Source organism: Bos taurus, chromosome 9 (genome assembly GCF_002263795.3).
Source record: "Bos taurus isolate L1 Dominette 01449 registration number 42190680 breed Hereford chromosome 9, ARS-UCD2.0, whole genome shotgun sequence".
In the NCBI taxonomy this organism is placed as follows: Eukaryota; Metazoa; Chordata; class Mammalia; order Artiodactyla; family Bovidae; genus Bos; species Bos taurus.
Window position 1 is genome coordinate 104344958 of NC_037336.1, and position 26097 is coordinate 104371054.

At 37.0% G+C, this 26097-nt stretch overlaps 1 protein-coding gene and 2 pseudogenes across 1 annotated transcript; all 3 read left to right on the top strand.

The window, feature by feature from the left end:
* Positions 1 to 936, top strand: OR8G44P (olfactory receptor family 8 subfamily G member 44, pseudogene; annotated as a pseudogene).
* OR8G59P (olfactory receptor family 8 subfamily G member 59, pseudogene) lies at positions 5111 to 5527 on the top strand (annotated as a pseudogene).
* Positions 10782 to 11717, top strand: OR8G3M (olfactory receptor family 8 subfamily G member 3M). The gene has a single exon (NM_001390009.1). The coding sequence runs from the start codon at positions 10782 to 10784 to the stop codon at positions 11715 to 11717; it is 936 nt and encodes a 311-aa protein (NP_001376938.1).
* Positions 11718 to 26097: the final 14380 nt, after the last annotated feature.

The window sequence follows — 26097 nt, forward strand, 5'->3', positions numbered from 1 at the left end:
ATGGACCCTAGAAGTCACTCTTCAGTGACTGAGTTCATCCTCTCTGAGGTCACAGAATAGCCACAACTCCAGCTGTCACTTTTCCTCCTCTTCCTAGGAATCTATGTGGTCATGGTGGTGGAGAACCTGGACATGATCACACTGATAGGGCTCAGTTCTCACCTGCACACCCCCATGTACTATTTCCTCAGCAATTTGTCCTGTATTGACTTCTGTCAGCCCACTGTCATTACCCCCAAAATGCTGGTGAACTTTATGACAAAGCAGAACATCATTTCTTACTCTGAATGCATTATTCAGCTCTACTTCTTCTGCATTTTAGCTATTTCAGAGTGTCACATGTTGGCTGCAATAGCATATGACCACTATGTTGCCATCTGCAATCCCTTGCTTTAAAATGTTATCATGTCTTACCACATCTGCCTCTGCCTCACAGTGGGAGTTTATATTTTGGCCATCATTGGATCCACGATCCATAAAGGATTTGTGTTGAGACTCCTTTTCTGTGAGAACAATGTGGTTAACCATTATTTCTGTGATCTCTTTCCACTCTTGGAGCTATCCTGTTCTAGCATCTATGTCAATGAATTATTGGTTCTAGTCTTGAGTGCATTTAACATCCTGACTCCTGACTTAATCATCCTTACATGCTACCTCTTCATCCTCTCCAGCATCCTCCAAATCAACTCCCTTGAGGGCAGGTCCAAAGCCTTCAGCACCTGCAGCTCTCACATCTTAGCTGTTGCTGTTTTCTTTGGATCTGCAGCATTCATATACCTGAAGCCATCATCTGTGAGTTCCATGGATCAAGGAAAAGTGTCCTCTGTGTTTTATACCTGCATTGTTCCCATGCTAAATCCTCTGATTTACAGTCTGTGGAATAAGGATGTCAAATTTGTCCTGAAGAAAATTCTGGAAAGAGGAAAATGTATATGAATAGAATCAATAGCATGATGTCATAGAAGTCATTTGGTTTGCTGAACTATGCAGTGTGTTAGATATATTGTTCAAATTTTTGGAAATTTACTGATACTTCTCTGTATAACTCATCTCCAAAATTCTCCTGGCTACTTCTTTGAACATACATTACAATGATTATATAAGCAAAAATACAATAATAGAATTTTTTAAAATCTTGAATATTAAAGGAGCTTACTTTTATTTTTTAATAATAATATATCTAGGAAGACCAACAATGCTTATGATGATTATGGTGAAAATCACAGTAACGCATATTATCAAGATTTATGAAATATAAAGCACTATGCCCAGTACTTTAAATGGATATCTTTATTTACTATATTCCTTCAGGACAAATTCTAGTATTATTTTCCTTTGAAAAGAATAAATGGAAGGTTATTTAATTTGTGTATTTGCCATGGTCCCAAACATAATAAATGATAGAGAAAACATAAGTGATACTTTTGCACAAGAAGATAGTGAATAAGTCCAATGCCCCCCTGAGAATTCCCTTCTATATGTCAAGCATCATCACTTTCCTATAAGACTGTGTTTCTTTTCTCTAGATATCTTCTATGCTATTTTCACTTTTATTTCCTTTGATAAAATGAAAATAATCAAAATCTTTCAAACAGTATTGGTCAAAGCAACAATTGCAAGGATGGAGATTTATTGCAGGGTTTCACAGTAGACAGTCATTAAAGAGATTCCAATTATAATTGAAATGTAAATATTTATAAAAGCAGCCCAAACAACATTGTCTTATCTTTATACCAATAACACTATAACTATTTATGAAGCAGCCGTTCATAAAAGAAAAAATCCTGCTGAATTATATCACTTTCATGTTGTTAATGCTCTTCTGTTCCATACTTTATTGAATTGTGTATTCATGTTCAGTTCAGTCTCTCAGTTGTGTCTGACTCTTTGCAACCCCATGGACTGCAGCACACCAGGCTTCCCTGTCCATCACCAACTCCTGGAGCTTGCTCAAACTCCTGGAGCTTGCTCAAACTCATGTCCATTGAGTCGGTGATGCCATCCAACCATCTCATCCTCTGTCGTCCCTTTCTCCTGCTGCCTTCAATCTTACCCAGCATCAGAGTCTATTCCAAGGAGTCAGTTCTTTGCATCAGGTGTCCAAAGTATTCGTGCTTCAGTTTCAGCATCATTCCTTCCAATGAATATCCAACAATGATTTCCTTTAGGATTGACTGGTTTGATCCCCTTGCAGTCCAAGGGACTCTCAAGAGTCTTCTCCAACACCAAAGTTCAAAAGCTTCAATTCTTCAGCGCTCAGCTTTCTTTATACTCCAACTCTCACACCCATACATGACTACTGGAAAAAACATAGTTTGACAATGTTGGCAAAATAATATCTCTACTTTTTAATATGCTTTCTAGGTTGGTCATAGCTTTTCTTCCAAGGAGCAAGCATCTTTTAATTTCATGGTTGCAGTCACCACCTTCAGTGATCTTGGCAATCTTGATTCCAGCTTGTGCTTCATCCAGCCTAGCATTTTGCATGATGTACTTTGCACATAAATTAAATAAGCAGGGTGATGATATACAGCCTTGATATATGTTAATGCTCTTTTGTGCCATAATTTATATAGTTGCCATTTCATGTTATGTTCTCTTTAAAACATCTCTTCTTTTCCCTCATACTATTGCTTTTTGATTGTAGGTCTTAAATATCTTATAATTATAAATTCTCATATTATTATAAATGCTCAGTTGTTTTCTGTCTTTTCCTAATTCAAACCATCCTATTCATTATTGCCATATCAATGTCCTTTAAATAGTGTGCTGTCTATTCACCTAATATAACAAGTTGCAGTATTTACTTATAGTATCCAAATATTGGACAAATACATAATATAACTTTGTTGCTTTTTACTCACTAAATTCTATCCAACTCTTTCCAACCCCATGGATTGTAGCCTGCCAGGCTTTTCTGTCTATGGGATTTTCCAAGTGGGAATACTGGAGTGGGTTTCTATTTCCTTCTCTAAGGATCTTCCCAAAGGATTGTCCCAATGCAGTGGAAGATGCATGACTCCTGCATTTGCAAGTGGATTCTTTACTGCTGAGCCACAAGGGAACCACATAATATAACTTTACCTCCTTGTATTTCATTAAAACTAATTCAATAGCAGATAATCATTTTCAAAGAACACTCATATTTATCATTTGACTTAATTTTCATCAGTCTTATTTGCTCAGTCGTGTCCAACTCTTTGCAGCCCAATGGACTGTAGCCCACCAGGCTCCTCTCCTGATGGAATTTTCCAGGTGAGAATAGTGTGGTGGAATGCCATTTCCTACTTCAAAGGATCTTCCCAAACCCACACCTCTATCTCCTGCATTGGCAGGGGGATGCTTTACCCCTAGAGCCACCTGGGAAGCCTGGGGTATAAAGGAAGGGAGATGGTTACAATCACAACTCCTGTCATAGGCAAGATTCCTAGTCCAGTGCTTTTCCCAACAAGCACAAATGGATTAACAGAGGACAGATAATAGGAGTTCTGATGGAAAATCCTTGAATTACTAGGGCTTAGGCTCCTAAATAAAACATAGATAAGTGACAGGAAATGGTCCCACTAGACCACTAGACAAGAAAAGCCTATGTAGATCCAGAAAAAAACAGATCATACTTCACATGAAATGATCATTCTAACAGACTAGAAAAGCAGCAGCAGCAGCAAAATAGATAGCAGACAGTTCATGAATCACGTGTGGATCACTGTGAGACATCAATTTTTATTTATTTACTTTTTGTATGTGTGTAAAGGGAGCTGCTAATTTTTTTTAATAGGGAAGTGACACAGTTTTAAATGTTAATAGTATCACACATGCCAAAAATGCTCTAACTACCAAACAACTGGACTTGTCTAACACACTAGTAAAGTAATGCTCAAAATTCTCCAAGTCAGGCTTCAACAGTATGTCAACCATGAACTTCCAGATGTTCAAGTTGGATTTAGAAAAGTCAAAGGAACCAGAGATCAAACTGATAAATATCTGTTGGATTATTGAAAAAGCAAGGGAGTTCCAGAAAAACATCTATTTCTGCTTTATTGACTATGCCAAAGCCTTTGACTGTGTGGATCACAAAAAACTGTGGAAAATTCTCAAGAGATGGGAATACCAGACCACCTGACCTGCCTCTTGACAAACCTATATGCAGGTCAGGAAGCAACAGTGAGAACTGGACATGGAACAACAGACTGGTTCCAAATAGGAAGGAGTACATCAAGACTGTATATTGTCAGCCTGCTTATTTCACTTATATGCAGAGTACATCAAGAGAAATGCTGGGCTGAATGAAGCACAAGTTGGAAACAAGTTTGCTGGGGGAAATATCAATAACCTCAGATATGCAGAAGACACCATCCTTATGGTGGAAAGCGAAGAACTAAAGAGCCTCTTGATGAAAGTAAAAGAGGAGAGTGAAAATGTTGGCTTACAGCTCAACAATCAGAAAACTAAGATAATGGCCTCTGGCCCTATCACTTCATGGAAAATAGATGGGGAAACAGTGACAGACTTTACTTTTGGGGGCTCGAAAGTCACTGCAGATGGTGACTGTAGTCATGACATTAGAAGTCTCTTGCTCTATGGAAGAAAAGCTGTGACCAACCTAGACAGCATACTAAAAAGCAGAGACATTACTTTGCCAACAAATGTCTGTCTAGTCAAAGCTATGGTTTTTCCATAGTCATTCATGGATGTGAGAGTTGGGCTATAAAGAAAGCTGAAGGCCAAAGAATTGATGCTTTTGAACTGTGGTGTTGGAGAAGACTCTTGAGAGTCCCTTGGACTGCAAAGAGATCCAATCAGTCCATCCTAAAGGAAATCAGACCTGAATATTCATTGGAAGGACTGTTGCTGAAGCTGAAATTCCAATACTTTGGCCACCTGATGTGAAGAAGTGACTCATCGGAAAAGACCCTGATGCTGGTAAAGATTGAATTCAGAAGAAGGGGATGACAGAGTATGAGATTTTTGAATCGCATCACCAAGTCGATGGACATGACTTTGAGTAAGATGCTGGAGTTGGTTTTGGACATGGAAAACTGGCCTGCCCCCATTTATGGGGTCACAAAGAGTTAGACATGACTGAGCAACTGAACAGAGTTGAACTGCACTCAACCATTGTTGCTATGATCTTCTTCCCTTCCTCAAGCTCTCCTGCTCTAGCACCTATCTCAATGAATTACTGGTTCTACGTTTTGCTGTACTTAACATCTTTGTCTCCATCCTGATCATTTTCAGCTCCTACATCTTCATCATTTCCAGCAGCATCCACATTCATTCCACGGAGGGCAGATCCAAAGACTTGAGCACATGCAGCTTCCACATCTCAGATGTTGCTGTTTTCTATGGGTCTACAGCATTCATGTGCCTGAAACCATCACCTGTGAGATCCATGGACCAAGGGAAACTGTCCTCTGTGTTTTATACTATTGTTTTGCCCATGCTGAATCCCCTGATCAACAGCCTCAGGTATAAAGATGTCAATGTTTTCCTGATAAAAATACTTGAGAGAAGAATATTTTTGTGATCAGACATAACATGAACATGATATTTTAGAGCTAGTCTTTGCTTATTATATTGTATGGATATATGGTTCTCTTACTTCAAAATCCTTACCAGAGCTTACAATCTGAGTTAAGATCTCCTTCATACTTTGTAACATTGCTCAAACCTGTATGCCTCCTACTATGCCATTTATTGTTTTGGGTGTGTACTTGCGTGCTTATTGTCCAAAATGTACTGTAATGTTCATGAAGATTATCCCCATTCATGTATTTCATTGCCATATATGCAGGACATAAGATAGTTCCTGCCACTAGAAACACCTTGACAATTTTCTTATTTTCTTTTAAAAAATATTTATGGGAAGCCATATATATTTCATACTGTCTTTTTTCATTACTTTCTCCAATTATCTACATATGACTTCTAACAGTTAAAATCAATTAAATTTATGTTTGAAGAGTTCTTCAAAAATATAGAACAGTCTTTTGGGCTCTGTGGGAGAGGGAGAGGGTGGGATGATTTGGGGGATTGGCATGGAAACATGTATAGTAATATAAGAAACGAATCACCAGTCCAGGTTCGATACAGGATCCTTGGGGCTGGTGCACTGGGATGACCCAGAGGGATGGTACGGGGAGGGTGGTGGGAGGGGGGTTCAGGATGGGGAGCAACATGAACCAGTGGCGGATTCATGTGGATGTGTGGCAGAACAAGTACAATATTGTAAAGTAATTAGCCTCCAATTAAAATAAATTTAAAAATTAAAAAAAAATCTGCAATAAAACTGATGACATCCTAAATTATTTCTATACAAATTTTTAGAAGCACGAACTTGAGTAACTTCTGTATCAAACCCAAGTGCAGGTAAGATAACTTGTGAACACCTGATTTCTTAAGTCATTAAATAAAGTCAAAAACCCAAAATACTTGAAGCAAAACTCTTGGTTATCAAGCATACAACATATATGCATTAAAAAATAATATGTATATTTGTTATCTGATGGGTCAACACAGCAAATCTGGAGATACAGTGGTACCTGGAACTTGAACACTCCAGTCTAAAATACTATGGTTTCCCATACCTAGATTGGAAAAAAACTTCACCTATACTGACATTGAGAAAATTCTTAGTATGTAGAATTTTATCCATGTAAATTATAGTTCAATGAATTTAGTTTAAAGATTTTTAAAAAATATGAATTATACTGTTGCAATCTGAGTTGTGGATCTTCCTAGATTGCCACCTTAAACCAGAATGTGATTTTTTTTAATTACTCTATATTTTAAGCAAATTTTTAAACATTGACAGATCTCTATATTATTCCTCAATATTTCTTTTATTTATAGAATTAGATAGTGTCATTAACTTATTCTACTTGTTAGGGACTTTTCATGGGTAATGAAAGTAGCCAGGTGAAACCTTCCTGCAGCCTGCATGTTAAAATATTTCAAGTACTACTGTTTTATAAATACATCATGTTATCTAAATATAGTTAAATATAGGTCAATGAGAAAAAAATCATTCAACTATTGCACACAAAGATTTTTTTCAATTTTTTCTTTATCTCCTGTGTGAAATCACTTTAGAATGTTCCTTTAATGCAGGTCTTAAATATTTCCTAAAATTTTGAATTTTTGTATAGCTTGACATGAAGTTCACCAGAGTTCTAATAAGATCTATCACAGCCTTGCTTCCAACCTATAGTCTAATAAAAAATAATAAATTATAATTATATGACACTATTAAACATTTGAGAGTCAAAGGAAGAAAAGGGAATTGCTAATTGTAACTTATCCCAAGAGTTGATACTTGTGGGATATGATCCTAATGGGAGATCATTAGCATTATCTGTTCCTCATCTGACTCTTAGCATCTATACTCAGAGTATTAATCACCATTCATATCAACCAACCTTTGCAGAGGGCCACTGACTTCAACGGAAGTCAGGACCATTGACTCAAAATTATTACAACAGTATCTTCTAGGTTATGACACTACAAGAACGAGAAGTCCTGCAAGGTTAGTACTCAGAACTATCCACCAGCATCACCAGAACCATTTTTCCCTTCAGAGAAATAGAGAAGAAGAATACACAGCACTGGTGTGCTGGGGAGCAAGAGGGATGTATTTGAATCCCAGTCCTGGACTTTAAAAAGTTAGATCTTCTATTCTAGCTCCCTCACGGTGCATTAATAGATGTGAGTAGCTATTTTTCTGTCTCTATCTGTCCTCACTCTAATATTCACACTCCATGAGGAGCAAAGGTTCTCTTATCATCTCTTTGTCCCTGCTGGAGAAAGTTATGGCCAGTATTTCTTTGTTTACTCACCTCCACTCAGGCAGTGTGAGAGCTTCGTTCACTTGTGTTGGCGTCTATGTTAACTTATTACTACAATCCTTTCAATAATTTTATTAAAAAATCATATTTATTGATACTTGTATATAAGGCATTGTGCCAAGCACTGTATTGAGTGTACAGTCTAGTATAGAAGTAAAGCCAATAAGTAACTCATAATAACTGATGCAGAATCAAGCATGTGCTAAATGTAAACATGAGAAAGGTATTCCTCAGCACATAGAAAATGGTCTTATTACCTAGGGTTTCCATTATTAAAGCCCTTAACTTAAGGACACTAACTATTGAATAAATTTCATCAGATACACTGGGAATGTGTGAGAGAAGATAAAGATATATAATGAGTCAAAAAAAAAAAAAGATTCTACCAAATGCTGTTTTGTGTAATAGTTAAATCATGTGATACCTGGTGGGACATAAAAATAAAAGATTTTGTTGTTAGGTGATATAAATCATTGAATTACAGAAATCTATTCAAACTTTATTTGGAGACCTTGGAAAATATTTAGGAGTTAATATTGAGTAAAAATTTCAAATTTCAGTATCATTTTATATATTTAGGTAGAAAGGAGGAACAAGAAAATGTCTTAAGGAAAAAAAAAAAATCCCCGCCATCATCGTAGGAATGACGCATGCTAAGTCGCTTCAGTCGTGTCCGACTCTGTGCGACCCTATGGACAGCAGCCCACCAGGCTCTTCCATCCACAGTACTCTCCAGGCAAGAATACTGGAGTGGGCTGCCATTTCCTTCTCCAATGAAAGGGAAATGAAAATGACACTAGGAATGAAAATAACACTAAAACAAAAGATAAAATGGAAAGCAAGTCAATAGAATAAAATTAAAATAACAATGACAGTATCAGGGTCTTTCCAAGGGTATGGGACTGTGCTAAACATCTCATAGGAATCAGTATTGTGAATTTACACAGGAGGTAGATTTTAGTGTTTCTGTTTTTCAGAGAGTTGGAAAGTAGACATGTTATCTCAAGATCACACAGGAAATGGGGTAATAATAGGATCCATAATCAGGATCCATTAGAATGAAGATAATAGAAGTACACCTAATCCAACTACCCATTAGATTTGTCCTTAAAGAATATCTGTATGCACATGGTTATTCAGTCTTTTTCCAACTTTTATGACTGTCAGCTCGGGTGTGTCTGGTGATAGGGATGTTTGTCTTTGCTGTGAAACTCAAATATTTCTTCCCATGGTTTGAAGCAGTTAATTTTACTCAATCTCTTGTATGTATACAATAAGTTCAGTACCTCCCACTGCCATATGATGAACATTGAGATAACTTTCCTGTGCCACATGAATTTTTGCCTTGCTAGAAAAAAATATCCTTAGTTGTTTTAGCCATCTTAAAATAACTGATTTTTAGATATTTGTGAAACTGTGCAGCTTTACCTATATCACACACAGTATTTCACTTCAAACTGAACACAATAGCCAAATATTACTTGAGTGTTAAGAATATAAATTTCTATTTTCTAGAACCTACTCATTTCCTTTACAAATCTTGACTAAAGATACATTGGTCTTTAAAAAAGACATCACACTGTTGACTAGTATTTAATTGATATGAAAATCACTTATTTTATTTTGCATGTACTTTATGAATCCACATCTCTCCCATCTTTGAATTCTATTGCTGCTGCTGCTGCTAAGTCATGTCAGTCGTGTCCGACTCTGTGTGAACCCATAGATGGCACTCCACTAGGCTCCCATCCCTGGGATTCTCCAGGCAAGAATACTGGAGTGGGTTGCCATTTCCTTCTCCAATGCATGAAAGTGAAAAGTGAAAGTGAAGTCGCTCAGTTGTGTCCAACTTTTCGCGACCCCATGGACTGTAGCCCACCAGGCTCCTCTGTCCATAGGACTTCCCAGGCAAGAGAACTGGAAGGATTGCCATTGCCTTCTCCGAATTCTATTGCTAGCACATGTAAAATGCATGATTATACTTTAAAAAGTTTGGCATATCAAACACCTAGCATTTGTGTTCAAAGGCATTTTATGACTTGGAGAATAAAATCATTTTCTTACCTCCCCCATTTAAATCATGAGGTCCAAATTTCACAGATCAATCTTGGTACATTAATGCCCTAGTCACAGTGGTGGAGTATGTGACTTATATTTAGGCCATTATACTCTCACCCCTAAGATTATCCAAATTATAAGAAGAATGATTCCTGGGGTGGAAAAGGTATAAGCATGATGTCTGTCAAGCAGTTTCATTTATGCCCTCTGGAGTCAAAGTCCAGGGAGAAGGAAGCTGGGACATTAAAGCATCAGAACTCAGATGAAATGATACTGGTCATCACATTTCAGATAATTTCAGTTGAGAAGTTACTAAAGAAGACAACCCCAACTAATATAACTACTTTGCACAGACTTATGAATCCTCTCTGTATTAATTATAGATACCGTATACAACTATTACTTATTATAAATGAAATAAAAATACTATGCCATTCAACAAGCATGAAATTAATATATAAACATAGAAACTTGGAGGAAGGAAGAGTACTCAGAAATAATACTAGAAATGTTAGTGTTGACTGACTTTAAAAAAAAATACTTCTGTTATAAAAAAATCCATAAATTGTTGTTTCTCTTAAACTTTATGCAATTTCTTAATTGTAAAGTTCTTGATGTTTATAATTTCTATTCTAGTTCAACAAAATTAATTGTTTGTCCTAGAGTAGCAGGATATACTGGAGAATTCCCTACATTATGTGTGTCCTCTGCTGAAAAATAAAGAATGATCTCTGCAGAATTACTCTCTGCCTCTCTCTCACACACACACAAACATACACACACGCATAAACCTCTCTCTTTCTCACACACACACACACACACACATACTCATTTTCTTTGTTTGTTTGTTTTTTAAACTTAGAACCTACTAAGAAGAAAATGGACCCAGGAAATCACTCCTCAGTGACTGAGTTCATCCTCACTGGGCTCACAGAACAGCCACGACTCCAGCTGCCCCTTTTCCTCCTCTTCCTAGGAATCTATGTGGTCACAGTGGTGGGGAATCTGGGCATTATCACACTGGTTGGGCTCAGTTCTCACCTACATACACCTATGTACTATTTCCTCAGCAACTTATCCCTTATTGATCTCTGTCAGTCCACCGTCATTACCCCCAAAATGCTGATGAACTTTGTGACAGAGAAAAACATCATCTCCTATCCTGAATGCATGACTCAGCTATATTTCTTTCTTCTTTTTATTATTTCAGAGAGCTATATGTTGGCTGAAATGGCATATGACCGCTATGTTGCCATCTGTAACCCCTTGCTTTATAATGCCATCATGTCTTATTATTGGTGCTTCCAGCTCACAGCAGCAGGTTATATCTTGTGCATCATTCAATCGACATTCCATACTTGCCTTATGTTGAGACTCTATTTCTGCAAGGCCAATGTGATTAACCATTATTTCTGTGATGTTTTTCCACTCATGGAGCTATCCTGTTCTAGCATCTATTTCAATGAGTTATTGGCTCTAGTCTGCAGTTCTTTCAACGTCCTGATTCCTGCCTTGACTATTCTTATTTCCTATATCTTCATCCTCTATAAAATCTTCCACATCCACTCCACTGAGGGCAGGTCCAAAGCCTTCAGCACTTGCAGTTCCCACATCTTGGCCGTTGCTGTTTTCTATGGATCTGCAGCATTCATGTACCTGCAGCCATCATCTGTGAGCCCCATGGACCAAGGGAAAGTGTCCTCTGTGTTTTATACCTGCATTGTGCCCATGCTGAATCCTTTGATCTACAGTTTGCGGAATAAGGATGTCAAATTGGCCCTGAAGAATATTCTGAACCTTGGAAAATATAGATGAATAGACTCACCGTTGGTGTCATATCAGAAATAACTGTTTGCTTTGCTGAGATATGCAATGTTTTAGTTTTATTGTTCAAATTTTTGGAAATTCAGGATCATTTCCCCATACAATACATTTCTTTGGAATTTGTGTTATATTGATTATGTATGGAGAAATATCAAGAATAATGTCAGACACTCTTGAGAATTAAAGAAGCTCCAGTTAACATAAAAAACACAAATAACAAGAATAACTATGATGATCATCATAATGTAATAACGTATTATTATTGAGATAGTATAAAATATCAAACACTGTACCCAGCACTTCATATCAGACAACTTTCTTTAATATTTATGATATCTCTCAAGGCAAGTCCTAATACTATTTCCATTTGAAAGATGATTAAATTGAAGTTTGTTTACTTTGAGTAAATGTCCCCATAGTCCCACACTTAATAAAGACAGAGGCTAGAATGTCTGGCTCCAGGAACTGTGATTTTACTCAAAGCAATCTATTGCCCCCAGGTAATTGTGGATAAGTGTAAGGCCTTCCCAATAATTTCCTTCTACACATTAAACTTCTACTTTTCCTGTGAGACTGTATTGCTTTCCCTAGACCTGTCCAATGCAATTTTCACTTTTATTTCATTTGATTTAATGAAAATAATAAAAATATTTCAAACTTGTGTTGATCAAGCTAAAAGACCAAATGCAGAGTTAATACAGAATCTTAAGATAAGACTCATCAATGAGATTCAAATTATCATGTTCAATACTGACAATTTTTATAAAAATAGCCCAATACATTTCTATCTTTAAATCATTAGTGCTATCCTGTTTATGTAACAGGGGCTTCCCTGGCAGTTCAAAGGTAAAGAATACAGCTGCCAATGCAGGGGATGTGGATTCAGTCCTTGGGTGAGGAAGATACCCTGGAGAGGGAAATGGCCACCCACTCCAGTATTCTTGCTTGGGAATTCCCATGAAGAGAGGAGCCTTGTGGGCTACAGTCCATAGGGTCACAGAGCGTCCATCCAACACAACCTTGCCACTAAACTACAACAGTAAATTTATGTTAACAACTGCTCATAATAAACCAAAACTATACAAGTTGTATCACTTTCATGAGGTTCATGCACTTTTGCCATGGAAGTTAGAAAAATTGCTATTTTTTTGACAGTTTTATCTTGGAAATATCTTTTCTCTCCCCTCATATTTGTCTTTTTTAGCTTCTGGGCATTAACATCTGGTAAGTATAAATTCACATGAAACTCTAAATATTTAGTTGTCTTCTCCCTCTTCTTAGTTCAAAGTGTCTTACTCATTACTGACAGATCAACGTTCTTTGGGTAGTGTGATGCCTTATTCACCTGTAGTGTCCAAATATACCACAAATATATAAAGCATAATTTTATTTACCACCCATGTATTTTATTATCCATTCTTTCATCAAAGTCAAGCATTCATTTTCAATTATTTTATATTATTTGACTTAATTTTCATGTTATTTATATTTTCATATTATTTGACTGAATTTTCATCAGTACTATAAAAAGAAGGTAAAATGGCTACAATTACAACTTCTATCTTAGGTATGATTCCTAGTCTGCTATATATAGTTCAGAATATATATATATATATATATATATATATATATATATATATATATATGTATGTATATATAAATCAGCCAAATCAGCACATATACCATGTCTGAACTGAAAGAATGGCTTCTATGGGTTTCTTCAAATTTTTAATTTCTGAATAATTATAGGAATGTTTCTGTTTACTTCCTGTTTACATTCTTTCTATATCTGACCTTTACTAAACTCCAAGTCTCTTTCTCACTTCTTCTTTTTGGCACACTAAATCAACTTCAAAGGTAGTCTGTTCCCTTATAAGGTGGCATTTCAGACACATAGTACTCTTTTCCAAACATATCAGAATCTTGCAGCCACAGCAAACCTTTAGCTAAAAGATTTTTGGTGCATAGGTATGGTGGATTTTCCTTGAAACTGAAAGAACTCCAGTGGAAGGTATTCAAAACAAGAGATTCTCTAGCACCTTGTTTCTCAGAGTGATCTATAGATGAGAAATAGTGGAAACATCTGAGAGATTTTATTTAAAATGTATACTCTCAAGCCATACATGAGACTTACTATCAGAATCTGCTTTTGATCAAGATGCTTAGGTTATTTCTATGCACATTAAAAGTTGAGAAGCTTTTGAAAAATATTGATATATGACCTCACATGCTAAAATTTTGACTTAATTGGTATAGTGTTCACCATCGGTATTGATATTAAGGACAATTAAAAAAAAAAACTCCCCTGATATTTTAATGAGTTTAAATGAGTATCTAAAATTCAGAAGGACTAGCTTCACTTGTGGCTCAGCAGGTAGGAATCTACCTGCCTTGCGGGAGACCTCGGTTTGATGCCTGGGTTGGAAAGATCCCAAGCAGAAGGGAAAGGCTACCCACTCCAGTATTCTGGCCTGGAGAATTCCATGGACTCTATAGTTCATAGGGTCACAAAGAGTCAGACACAACTGAGTGACTTTCACTTTCAATGTAACACAAGTATAAACTTTAAAATCCTCTACATAGAAAACCCTAAAGACTCCACCAGAAAATTACTAGAACTAATCAATGAATATAGTAAAGTTGCATGATATAAAATCAACACACAGAAATTACTTGCATTCCTATACACTGATAATGAGAAAATAGAAAGAGAAATTAAGGAAACAATTCCATTCACCATTGCAACGAAAAGAATAAAATACTTAGGAATATATCTACCTAAAGAAACTAAAGACCTATATATAGAAAACTATAAAACACTGGTGAAAGAAATCAAAGAGGACACTAATAGATGGAGAAATATACCATGTTCATGGATTAGAAGAATCAATATAGTGAAAATGAGTATACTACCCAAAGCAATTTATAGATTCAATGCAATCCCTATCAAGCTACCAAGGGTATTCTTCACAGAGCTAAGAACAAATAATTTCACAATTTGTATGGAAATACAAAAAACCTCGAATAGCCAAAGCAATCTTGAGAAAGAAGAATGGTAATGGAGGAATCAATCTGTCTGACTTCAGGCTCTACTACAAAGCCACAGTCATCAAGACAGTATGGTAGTGGCACAAAGACCAAAATATAGATCCATGGAACAAAATAGAAAGCCCAGAGATAAATCCATGCACCTATGGACACCTTATCTTTGACAAAGGAGGCAAGAATATACACTGTTAGAACACTTTCTAACACCATACACAAAAATAAACTCAAAATGGAATAAAGATCTAAATGTAAGACCAGAAACTATAAAACTCCTAGAGGAGAACATAGGCAAAACACTCTCTGACATATATCACTGCCGGATCCTCTATGACCCACCTCCCAGAATATTGGAAATAAAAGAAAACATAAACAAATGGGACCTAATTAAACTTAAAACTTCTGCACAACAAAGGAAACTATTCGCAAGGTGAAAAGACAGCCTTCATAATGGGAGAAAATAATAGCAAATGAAGCAACAGACAAACAACTAATCTCAAAAATATACAAGCAACTCCTACAGCTCAACTCCAGAAAAATAAATGACCCAATCAAAAAATGGGCCAAAGAACTAAATAGACATTTCTCCAAAGAAGACATACAGATGGCTAACAAACACATGAAAAGATGCTCAATCAGAGAAATGCAAATCAAAACCACTATGAGGTACCATTTCATGCCAGTCAGAATGGCTGCGATCCAAAAGTCTACAAGCAATAAATGCTGGAGAGGGTGTGGAGAAAAGGGAACTCTCTTACACTGTTGGTGGGAATGCAAACTAGTACAGCCACTATGGAGAACAGTGTGGAGATTCCTTAAAAAACTGGAAATAGAACTGTCTTATGATCCAGCAATCCCACTGCTGGGCATACACACTGAAGAAACCAGAATTGAAAGAGACACGTGTATCCCAATGTTCACCGCAGCACTGTTTATAATAGCCAGGACATGGAAGCAACCTAGATGTCCATCGGCAGATGAATGAGTAAGAAAGCTGTGATACATATCCACAATGGAGTATTACTCAGCCATTAAAAAGAATACATTTGAATCAGTTCTAATGAGGTGGATGAAACTGGAGCCTATTATACAGAGTGAAGTAAGCCAGAAAGAAAAACACCACTACAGTATACTAATGCATATATATGGAATTTAGAAAGATGATAACAATAACCCCATATACGAGACAGCAAAAGAGACACTGATGTATAGAACAGTCTTTTGGACTCTGTGGAAGAGGGAGAGGGTGGGATGATTTGGGAGCATGGCATTGAAACATGTATAATATCATATATGAAACGAGTTGCCAGTCCAGGTTCGATGCACGATACTGGATCCTTGGGGCTGGTGCACTGGGATGACCCAGAGGACTGATATGGAGAGGGAGGAGGGAGGAGGGTTCAGGATGGGGAACACATGTATACCTGTGGCAGATTCATTCTGATATATGGCAAAACCAATACAATATTGTAAAGTTATAAAATAAAATTAAATTAAATTAAAAAAAATTATGCCTATCCAGAAAAATAAATAAATAACTGAATCCTCTTATATTTAACTATAAGATCTCTCAACTTGAATGTGCAATTTATCTTGAATCAATCATTTTATGTATACTTCCAAATTTCCTATTTTAGAATAAAAATTGAAAATCTAATATATAAGAATAGAAGAAGCATGAAACATAAGTGTCTATTAAAACAGTTTATATATGCAATTTAGAAACTAGAATCATTAATAGTAAGCCCCTAAAATATAAAAAAAATTAAGTCAATATTCTGAATTCGTACCCCATAACTTTAAATCCAATAACATATAGATTTTACTTTGAATTAATATGTATATTATGTATTTACACATAAAATGGATTAAATATAGTTTTGTACAAGATAAATGATTTGTTCATCATTTTAAAATCTGTTGCCACATTAACATTAAGATAATTTATCAGAATGTTGCTTATCCTCTAAAACCTTTTATTCACACAGTGAACTGGAAACTGGTAGCTCTGGCTAGGAGCCTGTAAAGATGCAGAATCTCTAGGAGTTTTATAGTTTCTCATCTTACATTTAGATCTTTAATCCATTTTGAGTTTATTTTTGTGTATGGTGTTAGAAAGTGTTTGATTTTCATTATTTTATTAGTGTTTGACCAGTTTTCGCAGCACCACTTGTTAAAGAGATTGTCTTTTCTCCATTGTATATTCTTGCCTCCTTTGTCAAAGATAAGGTGTCCATAGGTGTGTGGATTTATCTCTGGGCTTTCTATTTGTTCCATTGATTTATATTTCTCTTTGTGCCAGAACCATACTGTCCTGATGACTGTAGCTTTGTAGTATAGCCTGAATTCAGGCAGGTTGATTCCTCCTGTTCCATTTTTCGTTCTCAAGATTGCCTTGGATATTCAAGTTTTTTGCATTTCCATACAAATTGTGAAATTATTTGTTCTAATTCTCTGAAAAATACCATTGGTAGCTTCATAGGGCATGTATTGAGTCTATAGATTGCTTTGGGTGGTATACTCATTTTCACTATATTGATTCTTCCGATCCATGAACATGGTATATTTCTCCATCTATTTGTGTCATCTTTGATTTCTTTCAGTGTTTTATAGTTTTCTATATATAGGTCTTTAGTTTCTTTAGGTAGATTTATTCCTAAGTATTTTATTCTTTTCATTGCAATGGTGAATGGAATTGTTTCCTTAATTTCTCTTTCTGTTTTCTCATTGTTAGTTTATAGGAATGCAAGGGATTTCTGTGTGTTGATTTTATATCCTGCAACTTTACTATATTCACTGATTAGCCCTAGTAATTTTCTGGTGGTGTCTTTGGGGTTTTCTATGTAGAGGATCATGTCATCTGCAAACAGTGAGAATTTTACTTCTTCTTTTCCAATCTGGATTCCATTTATTTCTTTTTCTTCTCTGATTGATGTAGCTAGAACTTCCGAAACTATGTTGAATAGTAGTGGTGAAAGTGGGCACCCTGGCCTTTTTCCTGACTTTAGGGGAAATGGTTTCAATTTTTCACCAGTGAGGATAATATTTCCTGGGGTTTATCATGTATTGCTTTATTATGTTGAGGTATGTTCCCTCTATGCCTGCTTTCTGGAGAGTTTTTATCATAAATGGATATTAAATTTTGTCAAAGGCTTTCTCTGCATCTATTGAGATAATCATATGGTTTTTATCTTTCAATTTGTGAATGTGGTGCATCACATTGATTGATTTGTGAATATTGAAGAATCCTTGCATCCCTGGGATAAAGACCATTTGGTCATGATGTATGCTCTTTTTAATATGTTGTGGGATTCTGTTTGCTGAATTTTGTTGAGGATTTTTGCATCATGTTCATCAGTGATATTGGCCAGTAGTTTTTTGTTTTGTTTTTTCCTGTAGTATCTTTGTCTGGTATTGGTATTAGGGTAATGGTGGCCTCATAGAATGAGCTTGGCAGTTTATGTTCCTCTGCAATTTTCTAGAACAATTTCAGTAGATAGGTGTTAGCTCTTCTAGGCAAAACACTCTGACATAAATCACAGCAGGATCTTCTATGACCCACTTCCCAGAGTAATGAAAATAAAAGCAAAAATAAATGTGACCTAATTAAACTCAAAAGCTTTTGCACAAAGAAGTAAACTATAAGCAAGGTGAAAAGACAGCCTTTAGAATGGGAGAAAACAATAGCAAACGAAGCAACTGACAAAGAATTCATTTCAAAAATATATAAGCAGCTCATTCAGCTCAATTCCAGAAAAATAAACAACCCAATCAAAAAATGGGACAAAGAACTACACAGACATTTCTCTAAAGAAGATCTACAGATGGCAAACAAACACATGAAAAGATGTTCAACATCACTCATTATCAGAGAAATGTAAATCAAAACCACAATGATGTACCATCTCACGCCAGTCAGAATGGCTGCTATCAAAAAATCTACAAACAATAAATGCTGGAGAGGGTGCAGAGAAGAGGGAAACTTCTTACAGTGTTGGTGGGAAGGCAAACTAGTACATCCACTATGGAGAACAGTGTGGAGATTCCTTAGGAAAACTGGAAATAGAGCTGCCATACAACCCAGCAATCCCACTGCTGGGCATACATACCAAGGAAAGCAGAATTGAAAGAGACAAATGAGACCCAATGTTCATTGCAGCACTGTTTACAATAAGCTAGGATATGGAAGCAACCTAGATGTCCATCAGCAGTCTAATGGATAATAAAGCTGTAGTACATATACACAATGGAGTATTACTCAGCTATTAAAAAGAATGCAATTGAATAGGTTCTAATGAGGGGGATGAAACTGGAGCCTATTATACAGAGTGAAGTAAGTAAAAAAGAAAAACACTAATACAGTATAATAACACATATTTATGGAATTTAGAAAGATAGTAAAGATGACCCTATATGCGAGACAGCAAAAGAGACATAGATGTAAAGAACAGACTTTTGGACTCTGTGCAAGAAGGCGAGGTTGGGATGATCTGAGAGTATAGCATTGAAACATATATATTACCATATGTGAAATAGATCACCAGTCCAGGTTTGATGCATGAGACAGGGTGCTCAAGGCTAGTATTACTGGGAAGACCCTGAGGGATGGGATGGGGAGGGAAGTGGGGGGGTGGTTCAGGATGGGGGACACATGTATACCCATGGCTGATTCATCTGAATGTATGGTAAAAACCACTACAATATTTTAAAGTAATTAGCCTCCAATTAAAATTAATTAATTTAAAAAAAAAGATTCAGAATCTCAAAATCTCAAATGCTCCTCAGAACTTCTGGTTGAGGATATGATTTTGAAAAAATCTCCAGAAGATCCTGTGAAGAAATCTTGATCACTAATTGATGAGTTCAGGATTGACAGAGAATCCCTCTTAAAGGAAAAAGTTAGACAACTGGGCACATGTCAACTGCAACTGCTTCTTTTCTCAAGAGCTTGTCTCCTGAGAAATGGAAATCCTTGCAGAGTATTTGAGTCCATGTTTTTTATTGCCTGACATATAGGAAATCCAGGACACACCTTCATAGCACAGTGATCACAACAGCTCAGGGAAGAACTGAGAAAGGTACAGATATTTGCTACCTTGAAGCTGAAGAAATACACACTGAAGATTTAAAATTAGAGATGCTGACCTGTGATGCAGACCAGCTTCAAAAGGGGTTCTGAGATCTGGGCTAGGTCGGCCCTCTCGACACTAAAGACAGCAGAATGCTGGGTACCTATCATTCCTGACACCAACACAGAGTTATCTTCTGAGTCAAAGGAAGCCTGTTGCAAATAAAATTTGGTGTTGTGATTTCCAGCAAGAATAAAGGTGAGCGTATTCATCGCACATTTGTGACTTGAGACTATTAAGACTGGAAATAATACCCTGAAAATTCAGGCAAATATTCACCATATATTCATGCATGGAATTACTTATAAAATCCCATTTATATCTTCCTATGTCTTCAACACTATGTAATTTACTTGTTATACAGAGGTGGACAAGTCTGATTCAGGGCATCATCTGACTTATGGTATATGAAAGTGAAGAGGAACTAAAAAGCCTCTTGATGAAAGTGAAAGAGGAGATTGAAAAAGTTGGCTTAAAGCTCAGCATTCAGAAAACTAAGATCATGGCATCTGCTCCCATTGCTTCATGGCAAATAGATGGGGAAACAGTGTCAGACTTTATTTTTGGGGCTCCAAAATCACTGCAGATGGTGATTGCAGCCATGAAATTAAAAGATGCTTACTTCTTGGAAGGAAAGTTATGACCAACCTAGATGGCATATTCAAAAGCAGAGACATTACTTTGCCAACCAAGGTCCATCTAGTCAAGGCTATGGTTTTTCCAGTGGTCATGTATGGATGTGAGAGTTGGACTGTGAAGAAAGCTGAGCGCCAAAGAATTGATGCTTTTGAACTGTGGTGTTGGAGAAGACTCTTGTGAGTCCCTTGGACTTCAAGGAGATCCAACCAGTACATCCTAAAGGAGACCAATCCTGGGTGTTCTTTGGAAGGACTGATGCTGAGGCTGAAACTCCAATATTTTGGCCACCTCATGCGAAGAGTTGACTCATTGGAAAAGACCCTGATGCTGGGAGGGATTGGGGGCAGGAGGAGAAGGGGACAACAGAGGATGAGATGGCTGGATGGCATCACCGACTCAATGGATATGAGTTTGGGTGAACTCCGGGAGTTGGTGATGGACAGGGAGGCCTGGTGTGCTGCAGTTCATGGGGTCGCAAAGAGTCGGAAACTACTGAGAAACTGAACTGGACTGAACTGAACTGAAGTTTAAAAATGTGCTGTTTAGAAATGAAAGTTTTCTGAACTTGAAGTAGGAAGGTTAAATAAATTGCAAGGTGTTGGAGAATGGTTTCATGATTACTTCTATCTTAAAGAAGATTTGAAAAGAAAATAGAACATATTTACAAACGAACATAAATAAAGAGAGTTGGTAAGATTATTTCATGTGAAAAAACAAAAAGACAGACAACTGAGAAAACATGACATGGTCCCCAAATTGAAATAATCAAAAGTTGTGTACCAGAGGAATTTGATTACAAAAACTAAGGATGGAGAGGGGCAAAAGAGTGTGGCATTTTTTATTTTGTTCTAAAATCTTTAAAGGAAATCTTTTCTCCAGTGTCCCTGAATGTGAATCATTATCTGGTTTAGGGTTTAGTGCATTTTGTGATGGGAATTAATAGTTCATTCCAGTTCTAGGCATTCAAATGTTAAAATATTTTTCTTACTTTGATTAAAGAGAATGTTTTAATTTTTTCAAACACCCTGCACCAAAAAAAAAAAAAAATCTTTTCTTTTTGCTTTTCTTAGCATATATGATGACGTCTGCAAGTTATCCCATTACCTTCAAATATTTTCCAAGCTTTTTATAGATGTTTGTATGTCTTCTCACTTACCTCTCCTTCAAAAAGATATCTATAACTAAATACAGAACTCCAGATATAAGTCCAGTACAGTGCTTCCAAATCTCATGGCACACATGTTCTTATTGTTCTTCAGTCACTAAGTCGTGTTCAATTCTTTGCAAACTCATTGACTACAGCACACCAGGCTCCTTTTTCCTCCACTGTCTCCCTGAGTTTGCTCAAATTCATGTCAACTGAGTCAGTGATACTCTCCAACCATCTCATCTTGTACTGCCTGCTTCTCCTTTAACTTTCAATTGAAAGGTTCAATTCCTCAGTTCAGTTCAGTCGCTCAGTCGTGTCCGACTCTTTGTGACCCCATGAATCGCAGCATGCCAGGCCTCCCTGTCCATCACCAACTCCTGGAGTTAATTCAGACTCATGTCCATTGAGTCAGTAATGCCATCCAGCCATCTCATCCTCTGTTGTCTCCTTCTTCTCCTGCTCCCAATCCCTCCCAGCATCAGACTCTTTTCCAATGAGTCAACACTTCGCATGAGGTGGCCAAAGTACGGGAGTTTCAGCTTCAGCATCATTCCTTCCAAAGAAATCCCAGGGCTGATCTCCTTCAGAATGGGCTGGTTGGATCTCCTTGCAGTCCAAGGGACTCTCAAGAGTCTTCTCCAACACCACAGTTTAAAGGCATCAATTCTTCAGCGCTCAGCCTTCTTCACAGTCCAACTCTCACATCCATACATGACCACTGGAAAAACCATAGCCTTGAGTAGACGGACCTTTGTTGGCAAAGTAATGTCTCTGCTTTTGCATATGCTATCTAGGTTGGTCATAACTTCCCTTCCAAAGAGTAAGCATCTTTTAATTTCATGGCTGCAATCACCATCTGCAGTGATTTTGGAGCCCAAAGAAAATAAAGTCTGACACTATTTCCCCTATTTCCCCATCTATTTCCCTTGAAGTGATGGGACCGGATGCCATGATCTTCATTTTCTGAATGTTGAGCTTTAAGCCAACCATTTCACTCTCCACTTTCACTTTCATCAAGAGGCTTTTTAGTTCCTCTTCACTTTCTGCCATAAGGGTGGTGTCATCTGCATATCTGAGGTTATTGATATTTATCCCAGCAATCTTGATTCCAGCTTGTGCTTCTTTCAGCCCAGCGTTTCTCATGATGTACTCTGCATATAAATTAAATAAGCTGGGTGACAATATACAGCCTTGACGAACTCTTTTTCCTATTTGGAACCAGTCTGTTGTTCCATGTCCAGTTCTAACTGTTGCTTCCTGGCCTGCATATGGATTTCTCAAGAGGCAGGTCATGTGGTCTGATATTCCCATCTCTTTGAGAATTTTCCACACTTTATTGTGATCCACACAGTCAAAGGCTTTGGTATAGTCAATAAAGCAGAAATAGATGTTTTTCTGGAACTCTCTTGCTTTTTCCATGATCCAGCAGATGTTGGCAATTTGATCTCTGATTCCTCTGCCTTTTCTAAAACCAGCTTGAACATCACAGTTCACGTATTGCTGAAGCCTGGCTTGAAGAATTTTGAGTCAGTTCCTAGGCAGGATGATAAGAAGGCCAGGGGTCCCCAAGGAGATAGGGATCTGGAATTCTCAAGGAAGAGGAAAGGACTTTTTTTTTTTTCCCTCTTCATTCCTTAGTCTTAGGCACATAAAACATTTTTATCTTTAAGCCTTGAACTGATGATTACACAACAAACAACTCAGTTTAAACTCTGTACTAAGGATTACATAACAACAACATATTCTGCTTGAGGACAGTTTCTCCTTCCTGAACACCTTCTGGCTCATCCTGTTATCTTAAAAATGTAAATTGTGGGAGCATGTCTAGTAAGATTTTTACAACGTCTAAACATTCTTTTGATTCATTGTAATAACTAATTAAAACGTATATAACTCCATTGCTAACACTAGCAAGGGGGCACTCTTTCTGCCCTCTTCTGATGTCTATGTCAGAAGCTTTCTCGATCTCTTTTTTTTTGTTTTTTGTTTTTTTTTTTTAACTTTTATTTTATTTTTAAAGTTTACAATATTGTATTAGTTTTGCCAAATATCGAAATGAATCTGCCACAGGTATATCTCGATCTCTTTTATACGTTAATGAAACTTTATTACACAAAAGCTCTGAGTGATCAAGCCTTGTCTCTGGCCCCGGATTGAATTCTTCTCCTTCGGAGGCCAAGCATCCCGGAGTCTTCCATGGTTCAAAACCTTCAGCACATGCAGCTCCCACATCTTAGCTGTTGCTGTTTTCTATGAATCTGCAGCATTCATGTATCTGCAGCCATCATTGGTCAGTTTCATGGACGAAGGAAAAGTGTCCTCTCTGTTTTACACTATTGTTGTGTCCATACTGAATCCCCTGATTTATAGCCGACAGAACAGAGATGTCAATGTTGCCCTAAAGAAAATGCTAGAGAAAGGAATATTCTTTTGATCAGAAATAATATGAGAATGATTGTTTAGTCTACATGACTAGCTATTTTATTGTGTAAGTTGATATTTAATTTTAGCCCACATGTCAATATATATTTATCAACATATACCCATACATTTAGTGGCATTATATTGACAGTATTTCATATTCATATGGCCTGTGATGCCATTTGTCTCTGAGTTTTTTCTCTCATAAACATCACTGAGACACAGATTAAAAGAAATACTAAGGATGATCTGGATCCATGGACCCACTAAAGTCATCAACACCATCTCTCCCTCTGTTCTTCTCTACAATTGATAAAAACCCTCAGTTGATTAAATATCTTCTAGCAGTTATCACTAATGTTCTTTCTTCTGTTTGATAAAAAACAACAAAACCAATAGCAGTATAATGACTGTAATCTCTACCTTTTGCACATCTAATCTGGAAAAGTATTTTTCCCAAACTTTATATTCCCAACTTGTGAATATCTGACTTCTTAAGTCATTAAGTTGCTTTGAGAACCAACACTGGACTTGGAAAAAATTTCTAGATATAACCCTGAAAGCATAATTCATAAGAATTGATAGTGTGGATTTCATCAAAATTAAAATATTTTGCTTTTCAAAGAGAATGTTAAGTGAATAAAAAATGGTTTTAGGTAAGTGCATACACATATTTTCATAGATAGATAGATAAACAGTAATTTCAAAGTTTCATATTTTGCTTTTTTTTTTTCCTGTGTGTTTCTGTGTGTGTGTGTGTGTGTGTGTGTGTGTGTGTCTCACTGGGTGTGTCTATTTCAGTATGTGTGTGTCTCACACTGTATGTGTGGGTCTCTCTTTCTCTCAGTTTGTGTGCATGTGGCTCTCTCAGTGTGTTCGTGTGTCTCTGTCTCATTGGGTGTTTCTCTATCTCATTGTGTGTGTCTATGTGTGTGTGTGTCTCTCAGGTTTTATGTATGTGTGTCTCTCTCCCAGTGTCTGTGTGTCTGTGTGAGTGTGGCCTCTCTCTCCGTGTGTATGTCTGTCTCTCTCAGTGTGTATGTCTCTCAGTGTGTGTGTGTGTCTGTGTCAGTGTGTATGTCTCTCTCTCAGTGTGTGTCTGTGTATGTATATGTGTCAGTGTGTGTGTGCTTTCTCTCGTTCTGTGCCTCTCTCTCACTGAGCATGCGTGTGTGTCTCTTCACAGTATGTGTCTCTCGGTGTGTGTGTCTATGTCTTTCAGTGTGTGTATGTGTCTCTGTATGTTTGTGTCTATCAGTGTGTGTGTGTTTCTATCTTTCAGTGTTTATGATTCTCTCTCAGTGTGTGTGTCTCTCTGTCTCTATGTTTGTGTGTTGGTGTCTCTCAGTTTGCATGTGTCTCTCTGTCTGTGTGTGTGTGTTTCTGTGCATTCTTATATTGCACTTTTTTTTATAATACATGAAAGCCATCTGACCTGCTATAATGCATTATCTTTTTTAGTGCATCATGTATTCTCTTCATGAGAAACGCTGGACTGGAAGAAACACAAGCTGGAATCAAGATTGCTGGGAGAAATATCAATAACCTCAGATATGCAGATGACACCACCCTTATGGCAGAAAGTGAAGAGGAACTAAAAAGCCTCTTGATGAAAGTGAAAGTGGAGAGTGAAATGGTTGGCTTAAAGCTCAACATTCAGAAAACGAAGATCATGGCATCCGGTCCCACCACTTCATGGCAAATAGATGGGGAAACAGTGGAAACAGTGTCAGACTTTATTTTTCTGGGCTCCAAAATCACTGCAAATGGTGACTGCAGCCATGAAATTAAAAGACACTTACTCCTTGGAAGGAAAGTTATGACCAACCTAGATAGCATATTCAAAAGCAGAGACATTACTTTGCCAACAAAGGTTCGTCTAGTCAAGGCTATGGTTTTTCCTGTGGTTATGTATGGATGTGAGAGTTGGACTGTGAAGAAGGCTGAGCGCCGAAGAATTGATGCTTTTGAACTGTGGTGTTGGAGA